This window comes from Poeciliopsis prolifica, unplaced genomic scaffold, assembly GCF_027474105.1.
Source record: "Poeciliopsis prolifica strain line A6 unplaced genomic scaffold, Auburn_PproV2 SCAFFOLD197, whole genome shotgun sequence".
In the NCBI taxonomy this organism is placed as follows: domain Eukaryota; kingdom Metazoa; phylum Chordata; class Actinopteri; order Cyprinodontiformes; family Poeciliidae; genus Poeciliopsis; species Poeciliopsis prolifica.
In genome coordinates this window covers 72016-82844 of record NW_026562572.1, presented here as the reverse complement: position 1 = coordinate 82844, position 10829 = coordinate 72016, and the positions used below count along the sequence as shown (strand labels likewise).

At 37.2% G+C, this 10829-nt stretch overlaps 2 protein-coding genes across 2 annotated transcripts; one reads left to right on the top strand and one right to left on the bottom strand.

The window, feature by feature from the left end:
* Positions 1 to 1511: 1511 nt before the first annotated feature.
* Positions 1512 to 3709, top strand: fgf23 (fibroblast growth factor 23). The gene is made up of 3 exons (XM_055026374.1): positions 1512 to 1746; positions 1835 to 1938; positions 3263 to 3709. Exons 1-3 carry the CDS (start codon positions 1512 to 1514, stop codon positions 3707 to 3709), a joined length of 786 nt encoding a protein of 261 aa, XP_054882349.1.
* A 991-nt stretch (positions 3710 to 4700) lies between these two features.
* tigarb (TP53 induced glycolysis regulatory phosphatase b) lies at positions 4701 to 10515 on the bottom strand. Its single transcript, XM_055026376.1, has 6 exons — positions 10459 to 10515; positions 10230 to 10267; positions 9133 to 9254; positions 8463 to 8540; positions 8253 to 8363; positions 4701 to 7221 (listed from the first exon to the last, which is right to left on the bottom strand). The coding sequence occupies exons 1-6, from the start codon at positions 10488 to 10490 to the stop codon at positions 6868 to 6870; spliced, it is 735 nt and encodes a 244-aa protein (XP_054882351.1). The 5' UTR covers positions 10491 to 10515; the 3' UTR covers positions 4701 to 6867.
* Positions 10516 to 10829: the final 314 nt, after the last annotated feature.

Below are 10829 nucleotides of genomic sequence, written 5' to 3'. Positions count from 1 at the left end.
CGTGTGGCTGATGATGTGTTGTGTCCACATTCAAAAGTTAAAGGTTGTAGAAAAACACAATTAAAACCACTGAATTTGAGTTTGTCAACAAACTACATCCATGACGTTCAAGGCAAAGCTCTGCGTTATTTATAGTTTTAGTCTAAAATTAGACAAGAAGATGAACTTACTCTGGAGTTTATATCTGGCACAGCATTAAATAATGCTACCTCGCCCTGAAACAGACTAGTTAATGCTGACATCTTCTGGTTTGTCTTAGAGTCGGTGTTTTGTTGGGAAAATCTAAGAGTTGCTCAGGAAGCAACCGCGGCAGACATTTCTAAAAAAATATTAGATAAAAAGACAATGCAACCTGTGTATGTTATTTATTTTCCAGGAAATGAGAAAGAATCTGGAAACGCAAGTGATTTTCATTTGTTCTACAACTAGGAAAAAAAAACAGTGCTGCTCAAAAGTTTACATACAGCATTCAACAATTAATTTTTAAAAGTCCTAAAGATGCACTGCTATCCACAGCGTAAATCTGGACTTTTCTGGAGAAAAGTTTAATGGTTCAATGAAAGGTCGCATGAGTAAAGATGAGGTTTTCCAATATACAATAACTGGCAAGCATAATGGTGAAAATGTGTACAAATTATACAGAAAATCGTCACGAATGCAAAGAAATCAATTCACTGCCCAGAAGAGTACAAAATATCACCAAGAAAGAAAAAAAAATCCACAGTGAAATCAAACTTTCAAACTTGTGCTGCCAATTCTTATTTTCAAAATCATTTTTATTTATATTTTGCACAATTTTATTTAGGTTGATAGAAGAAAGCAAGTTAAAAGTGGAAAAGATTTAAATTTCTACAGAAAAACAGAAACTTAATTCCTCGAGAGCAGGCAGTTTTTCTAAAAAAAAAAAACAGAATTATAGCCAGTTTATAGTTTCCTGTTTCTGCATTTTTTCAAAAAGATGCAACTTTTTATCCTCTTCTGTCGGATTAATCCTGAGTAAGGGAATGTCTCCATCTGCTGGTGAAACAGTGTAAATGTGCAGACGTGCAGGTGCGTCAAAGTAAGAAACAGGACGGACAAAGTCTAGTGCGTATAGAACATTCGAGCAAAAGTTGCCAATAAAGTCACTTGAAGCATTAATTTTAATCTAAAATCACACAAACAAACGTGGCTACATTTTAAACGGTTTCAGGTCAATATTGAGTTGTTATAATTGTACAATCATATGAAGTGACTCTGCATGACAACCTGAACTGGATTATGAATAAACAGGTTGAAGTGGAGGAGGAGAGACGTGAAACCAAAAATACGAGCTGTTGGTCGTGTTTGACCAACAGCTCTGGGATAAACACTCCGAGGTGGAAGTGGTCCTTCCGTTTGCAGCAGCCCGCACATCTTTGGGGGCGACTGTTTTGCTTTTTTTTTCCTAGCAGGAGTGGCGCTTGGAGGGGTTTAAAAAGGTGCAGTCCGCAAACTTTAGCGCAACAGAGCTCCAAGTGGAAACCAGCAGGATGGACGTCAGCAAGCGACCCGGGATGAGGGACACCGTGCTGGCGCTCCTCCTCGCCGTCCTGCAGGGTCTTCCCATTGGGGAAGCCTCCTCGAACCCGTCCCCGCTGGCTGGATCCAACTGGGGGAACCCGAGGAGGTACGTCCACCTGCAGACCTCCACGGACCTCAACACCTTCTACCTGGAGATCAGGCTGGACGGCGCGGTGCGCAAAGCCACGTCTAGGACGTCATACAGTAAGCGCTGCTTTCCACGAATCTGTCCCTTTACGGCTGGGAAAATATCCGTCTTTAACATTTAAAGTGGATTTGTTTTCACCTGCAGGTGTAATTCTACTGAAAGCTGAAACACGGGAGCGCGTGGCCATCTTCGGAGTCAAAAGCAACCGCTACTTGTGTATGGATTCAGAGGGCAACCCCTACACCTCGGTAAACATCCAGTCATTGAAATCACCACTAACCCTCCGAAAAATACATTTTTTAATGCTTTTTTTTGCACAACTTAGCCACCTTGACGCACTTCTTATCGCTGCGTTTTATTATAGATTATTGCAGTTCGACGTTACTGTTTTTTGCCAAGTTTCAGGCCAATTATTGTTTTACATTTCTGCGTTTTGGATATAATTAAGATGCTTCAATATAACTTTCCTTTACTTGTACATTTTTAATTTGTGTTTTAGCTGTTCAGGCTAACATGTACAAGTCAAATAAAACTGTACAGCTGTTTCATTGGGACACTTTTTCCAATTGCTAACTTTTATTAAAGACATAAAAAAAATATGTATTTAAAAATTGTTTAGCTCACACTAATAAAATAAATAGAATTTAGCCAATAAGTAATAAACCTGGTACAATTGGTAAACATTTTAGTTTCAGAAAAACATTTAAAAATTTTAATGTTTAAAATTACTGAACAAAACAAGTTCCAACTAATTTCACAGTAAAATTAGTTGATTCAATTTAAATAATTGCTTTGATTATTGAAAAAGTATCCTCATTAATTTATTACATTTATTTTAGTTGGACAACTTAATAAACTAAATAAGAAACTAACTTGTAGAAACTTAATTCAATTATATTTACTGATTGAAGCTTTGCCATGATCTTTTTCAGCATTGAAAACATCTGGTTGGCCTCAACATTCAACTACAATACTTGGTTAAAATTAAAATAATTTAAACAACTAATCTAACTTAAAAAATATGTTTTATTGTGCATGCTAATAAAAAAAACAACTCTGAAATTTGTAAAACTCACTCAACCAACACAGTTGTTTTGTTACAACATATGATGTTAGAATTTACTATTTGATTCACTTATGAACTTATATAAATATATATTTAAAAATTAAAACTTTTTGTGACAAAAATGTAGCTCTATCCAAAAATGATTTACAATATAGACTGACAAAAGAAAAACTTTGAATCAATATTTAGTATTGAAGGCCTGAATGACATCAATAATTATTGATTAGTTTTGTTGTTTTAAATATTTGAAATGCTACCAAACTGGTGGCCTTTCCTGTTTTTTCTCCTCTCCGACTTTTATTTAAACATTTTTAGGCAGTTAAGCAAAACCTTAAACTGCTGCAGCGCAAGTTACTCAAAAGGCCGTTGCTTGGTAACCGGAGAGAGTGAGTTGTTGCTAGGTAACCAACCTAGCTTAGCTAGCCGTCAGAGGTTAGCTGGAGATTTTCCTCCTACACAAAACGAACAAAAGTGGTGATTAATGTCAAACCTTTTTCGTCTTGCAGTCCGTTTGTCTCAGGGAGGAATGTTTGTTCAACCACAAGCTTCTGGAGAACAACCGGGACATTTACTACTCCACCCGGAACAGCATCCTGTTCAACCTGGAGGGCTCCCGGCAGGTGTACGCAGTGGGCCAGAACCTGCCGCAGACCGCCCTCTTCCTGCCGAAGAAGAACACGGTGCCGCTGGAGCGCCTCCTGCTGCACAGGGGGAAGAGGAACCAAGTGGTGGACCCCTCAGACCCACACAACGCCCTGACCCGGCAGACCGAGGACGGCTCGGACTCCAGGGCCGTGCGAGAGGACGACGGAGACCTGGAGGTGGAGACTGAGGTTGGGGACGACGGGGTCGTCTCCAGGGAGATGCCGCCCCAGGCTCCGTCCAACCATGACCCCTGGAACGTGCAGTCTTCCAGACAGGCTAGCCCCCGGAGCACCGGCACCCTGGGATGAGCTTAGAGGGGCAAACTACTCTGAAAGCTGCAGTATGGAACTTTAATTAAAAGTACATATTTTTACATATTTGTTGAAACTGTCATTATGTTCTGACAGCATGAGACAAAAACAATTTGACTCCTTTGTCTTCTCCCTGAGCTAATTAGAAACAACCAGACCAGGAGGCCGGTCTTAGCATTGTCAATCACCCTCTGCATGAATTCTAATGCTGTTTATCATTAATGACACAAATAACTGCTTATAAATCGTTTTACGTAACAGTTAGATGTTTCTCCTCCATTAGCGCATTTAGCGGCGTACATGAGTGTGATTGACAGCGGTAAAACCCTCCTCCTGGTTCTGATTTGTTGTTTTTGATTGCATTTCTTCAGACCCCCATAGTAGCCAAGGGAAGAGGTGGAGGAGATTGATCTTTTCATAGATTACCTATCTCATAACAAACTGTCACAACGTGGAGAGTTTAAACAAATATGTAAAAACATTTTTTAATTATAAAAGTTACATTCTGCTACTTCAAAGTCTTTAGATTAGGCCAAACTACTGGTGAATGATTTAGAAAAGCAGTGTTTACACACTGAAGGTGGAGCATTTCACTTGAGTTGCAATCACTTTTGCACAATTTATATTTAAATAATCTGTAACATTCACCAAAAATCAGATCTTTAGATTCAACCATTTTTTTAAATAGTAGTTTAGATACTTAGTTAAATTCCCAAAACGTAAATTATATTCCATGTACTTGTTTTTTTTTTTAAACTAACATAGCTCAGTAGAAAAAATAGTTTCAAATGTAAATGTGTACTTTGTGGGTTTTCTTCCCACAAAGATGTTTTCCCAAGCCTGACTTATTGGAGGACCAAAAGGCCCGTCTGCTGGTGTGAAGCCAGCCAGGCATCGCTTAAAATCTAAAACTACATATAAATAAACATAGAAGTAGCTACTAGTTCACTTGACGTTTTATTTTATTGCTTTTACATATCAGATTTTTTGTTACTTGATAAACCTTAGATTATTATTTAAAGCTGAATTTAACTGTATTTGTCCACCATCCAATACGTGACTTGAAAAGAAGGTGACTACAGGGTGAAAAACTTTAACAAAGTCATAATTTTGAGTTTAAATTTGTGTGATAAATAATCAGGTGCTGCACATCCAGCGGAACAAAAACAACCCAAACACTATTTATTTATTTAAATCCATTCCTTTATTGTTATTTATGGTATTTATAAGAACGCTTAACAGTTTACAGTACATACAAACTAAAAAAATAAAAGTTTACTTTTGAATGTATGAGCTGAAGTTGTTGATGGAGATTTGCTTGAATTTGGTGCAAAATAAAGAGAAAAGGAAGCATTTTCAGCGTCTGTCTGCTACTTTAAGCGCTCTGCACTCACTGCATGACATCATAACAACGTGATGCGTAAATCACATTGAATACTTTAACACTTAATGAGAAATTCACGTTAAAAGAAAAGTTTGATTGCAGAGTCCCGGTTATACTGGAGTTAATAAAAATCTAAACTGTTGACTAGCCTTACATCTATGGCTCACTTATTGCCTTATTTGGATTGTTTTGTGAAACAGCGAAAAAGCTTTTAAGATTAACATTCAACAACCTTCACTATTCTTGGTAAAGATGTGTAAAATGGCTGAAAATATTTATTTTTATTGCAGCAGCACAAATTTTTACACAAAAAAAAAAACACGCAACTTTTACGTACAATTGTACTGGTGGGAATAAATATTAAGGAATAATGAGAGGTGGGTTTTATCACAAAACAGATTCACGTCTTGGCAGACGAACATCTAGTTGCGATACGTTTATTGAATATTCTTATGATGAAGATGATTTTGTTTATCCTTTCATCATTAAAAAGAAATGTGATTTTGGGGAGAAAGGATATTAAGAGATCATTGCAGAGGCCAAAACTATGAAAGGCACTAAAATCATGACAATTACATCTTAGAAATATTTTGAAACTCTCTAAAACGGATCAGCATCCTGACAAAATTAAAATAAGAATCAAACTCGAGAAAAGACAGTTCACTCTGTAACCATCTCCTACAGCACTTTATCTGAATTTCATGCTCTCGTGTTTTCCAAATTATAAACATTTAGTTAAAAATTATGTTAAATTCATACCCAGTTAATTATTATTATTGATGATGGCATACCCTAGACCACAGATGTCAAAGTTCAGTCCTCAAGGGTCGGTGCAGTGCAGTTTTTAGATGTGCCAAAGGGACCAAACACAGGAATGAAATGGCTTAATTCCCTCCTCCTTCTGTAGATAATTTCTCCAGAGCCTTGCTAATGACCTAATTATTCTATGCAGGTCTGGTGCAGCAGAGGCACATCGAAAAGATGCAGGATCGCGCCCCTTGTGGACTGGAGTTTGACAGCCCTGCCCTAGAGACCGACTTCATTTAAAGAAAGGTTAAACAGAAGTAAAAAAAAGCAGTCATCTCTTATCTAACAGGAATTGCTAAGGATACCAACAAATCTAAAACTTGTGACTTTAGGGAAAATAATTAACTTTTTTACTTGTGTTTGAGTTTTATCCCAGTTAGGATTATGCTGCTGCAATAAACAACTTATTTATTTTAAGGCTTCCTATACATTTTTACCTGGAGCGTCAACATCTCCGTTCATTAGTGAATAACCGAAATCTGTTTGAGGTATTTCTTAATTTTCTTGTGCAATTATGTCTGAACGGAGCTGAAAGTTGCCAGTTTCAGTTTAACTTAGTGATTTTGTCCTTAAGACAATGAGGTTTCAAGCACTTGGCTTATAAATCATTTCAATATTTAACAAAAGTAATAATTTAACACCTCACAGCAAACAAACAGGCACATATATCACAAATAAAGTGTAGCACAGTGTCTTTACAATCTTTTATCCAGGATATTTTACCATGATTCAGGTCTTCATAGTTTGTTGCACATGTAGAATGAGAAACATGTGCACTCAAAGACAAAATAAATAGATTCAACTTTGGTATTAAATTATTAAAGTTTATCAATGAAGTGCTTTTTTCCTACAGATGCAACTTTTGAAATGATTCTCATCACTGGCAATCAGTAAAACGCGCTGATTATCGAGACAACAGTTTGATTTCGTTTATGGAAGCTCAGTATTTTCCGTTTCTTCTCTGCTACTCAAGAGGCGGCAGGTTCTCCAGATGCTCCTTCCTGTTAGTGAAGAGGCAGCGGGCGGCAGAGAGCAGCGGACCCGACTCGCTCCGGTCCAGAGTGACAACGAAGCGGCTGACGCCCGTGTTGGGACACGGCAAGAGCAGCTGCGACATCTTTACGCCTGCAGGCAGGACGCACCTCAAGTCCTCCAGCAGGTGCCTGACGGCCACGCGGATGTACGCGCCGTGGCTCACCAGCAGGACGTGGGCCGACGCCCCCTGGTGGCCATCACTGGCGACTTCTTCGGTCGTTTCCTGATCGTCCAGCATTTGTTTAAAAAGAACTTGGAGGAAATTTTTGAACCTCTGCTTCACCTGGAATCAAGCGACAAGAACGCTAAAAGTTGAACATCACTGAGGAGAAGAAAACTCAGCAGAGTTTTTGTTTTTATTCTCCTTCTTAGGGATTTTACATTTGCTGAAAAGTTATTTGTAAGTTAGTTTTGTGTTATTTCAAGTGTACTAAGGAATTTGAACTAGAAACTCGATCAAAAATACTTGGTAAGATTTTGTACAGTACTCAAGTCACCTAAAGGTTTTTCCATTTGTGAAGTTACAATTTCATTTTATTACCTTTGTCTCTGAGAAACTAACACAAAGTAGTGGATAATTGTGAATTGAAGGCAAATGATGCAAGGTTTCAAGTATTTCTGGCAAATAAAAATGTAAAAGTGTGGAAAAAAAACAATCCTCTCCGTCTTCTCATTTAATACCTTTGCTGCATTTTCAGGTGTGTCTCTATTCGCTTTGCATGGAGCCACACTGATATTTCAGTCTGTTCTTACAAAACAACATTTGTCTTTCCACAGATTCTGAATTGGGTTTAAATCTAGACTTTGACTGGGCCATTCTTACACATAAATATTTTGATATCTACCTTCCTGGCTCTCAAACATTTTAGTTAAGAAAATTTCCCCAAAAACCTCCATCTTTTCAACTTTTCATACATTTTCAACTGCAGTTTAATAGGTTTTTAATATGTTTGATGGGTTTCTGAGCAACTAATGCAATGTGGCTAATCAGTTAAAAGAGCATAAAAATTACCTCAAATGAAGGAAACTGAAGTTTGAATGCATTTGTTTGATGGAAGGGATGTTGATGCAATAATTGTATCAACATATTTTAAGTAAAAAAGCTCCAAAAAGTTTTTCACACAAACAGATGGAAATAAACACAAATAAGCAAGGCTTTAAATTTATATTTCAACATGGAATAATTAAATTTCTCAGTATTGTTCTATACTTGTAAAGCAATTTTGAGAAAATGGCCAAGTTATTTTATTGCAATACCCAAAGATGGCCACTGTGAGTCGCTGTTTTGCAGTAAATTGACAAATTCTGACTCACCTGGTCTAAAGTTTCTCCTCCCGGTGGCGTAAAATCGCGACAGGACTGACCAGCTGCTTTCGCCATGTTCCTCAGGTCCTCTTTGTGACGTCCTTCAGCCACTCCAAAACCCTGAAGCAGAACGACTCAGCTCAGAACCGAACCCAGGAAAAAAAACAATAATTCAACACATCCAGGTTTCATTTTCATCTAAAATTGAGCGGATCTTACCCGTTCTCTGAGTAAGGGCTCCAAAATCATCTCCATACCAGAGCAGTGAGTGTTGTTCCTCAGAATTATTTCTGCTGTCTAGAAAGAAGACAAGCAACATGGAAATTAATGACTCAAAAAATTCATTCCTGGATTGGACAACATAAAGCAGCAGTGAGTCAAACATTCACAGAAACATGAATGTCCAAACAACTATTTCATTGATAAGTCATTCATCCTGTTTTCTGTCTTACTAATGAGACAGACATGAGCTTCAACTGATTTTCCATGGATGCTGCCATGAAGATGACAGGAATAGGCAGGAATTAGTAAAAATAACAGACTTATGTGTTTAGTTGCTGATCTATGGTTAATCAAATCATGTGTGGAGGAAGAATCTCCTGGTAGGTTGGAGAATTTTTGAGTAAAAACAGTCTATTTTCCATTTCAATGACAGAGCTTTATAAATAAACTTTATTTACTAATTAAAATGGGGTGATTGTGATGCGTTTCAGTGACACAGATTTCTTTTTCAAGTTCATAATCTTAATTTTAGCCATCGTTTATATTCTGATTTACCGTCTAGAGTTATTCTGGTGTCGAATTATGATGCATCTCACATCAAGCGTTGAAAACAATCAGATATATCATGTCCAAATTAGTTCTACAGATTGAAGTGCCATAGTCTTACCTGCACAGCTCGCTGCAGGTTACTAACAAAGACTTTGCAGAACTTGATGTCTCTAAGGTATCGTCCCACAGCTTTGCACTGCTGCACACCTGTTTCTGACAGAGGCGTGTCCACTCCCTGACCTGGAACAGACAATATTCAGCCTGAGGAAAAGCTATACTTCATTATTAAACTGAAAACCCCCCCCACCAAATTACAAGTTTTAATTCACATTCAATGTCTAAAAGATAAAAACAGTTCTCTTTTTGCTGACATTTTTAGATTTGTATATGGTAGAGTATGCTAAGTAAATGGTGTGCTCAATAGGTAGATTTGACCATCATCTCATCTCCACCTGCAACCATTTTATTAGCTAAACATGCTTTTCTATCAAGTCAAACCAACCTCCAGCTTCTTAGACCCAAATCCCTCCCCAATCACTGTTTTATTCATTTTGCAGATTTTTTTGAATATGAAACTATTAACATTCTGAATTGTTTCCATTGACCAAATAATTTCGAAAATAAATCTGGTTAATGGAAAACAGATAATTTTTTTGGGGAAAAAAAGAGTATCAAAATTTGTTTATTTGTCAAAACTGCAATAGAAACACTTTTTTCTCATAACAGGAGTTGTATTGTCAAAAAACGGATATTGCCTCCTGGTGCTGTCCACGAAGACAACACCAGGAGGCAGGAGGAGGATTATGACAAAGCCTTTTTTTAATGACTTATCCCACGAACAAACTTATTCACGTTTTATCTTATTTTTAATTTTGTTTTATTATGACTTTAATTGTGTTTCTTATTCAACAGAAACGCACAATTGCAAAAGTATACCCCTCCCCCCCCCAAACACCTATAAAGTTTTGTGCACAATTGTAATGGAAACGTAACTAGAAACCATAATCTTCTTATTTGAAAATGGGATCATTTACAGGACCATCGCTGCTTCACCTTTGGATAAAATTATGCCCAAATCGGCTCATTCCTTCACACTGATTAGTCTGTTTGCAGGTCAAGCAGTGCGTGTTCAGAGGCACTGAACATGTTAAATAAACCCCTTTTCCTGTAACCTAAACAGAGTTTAATAAATAAATCCTTGTGAGTATTATTTACCTTGCAGGAGCTTGTCTCTGTTGTACTGCGTCTCCCCACTGTTTGAAAACAAAGTGAATGAATTAAATGGGTCACATTGTTATAGTGAGAGAACAAAGTCAAACTTCATATTAGTCGACGTTATTTCACCAATTAGCCCGTAAAAATAACCTCATGTGTCTTTGCCACACATATAAGCTGCGAATTCAAACAACTGGAGTAGAAACGAGCTGTTAAAAGACCAACTTACTGGCGTATGAACGTTAGCGTGAACGTTACCATTTTCACCTGCTACTTCCTGGTTGAGTCATACGTCACAGGACGTAGCGTTCTCCGTCATGACGCATTGCGGTGGAGCTGTCGGAAAATTAAAATGCGATTTTTAAACGTTGCATGACTTTATAACGCAATTTAAACACAATGCGGTTTGAAGGAACGAATAAACAATTTAAATAAATAATAATTGAAATATATATATTTATTTATTAAGATGATTTAATGAGTTTTATTCACTTGTAAGACAAATTGATTGTGTGTACTGATACCCCTGGTTATAAGGCTTGGTAATTATTATTCTAATACACAATATGTTTTAAGCAGGTGAAAAAAATTATTAATACA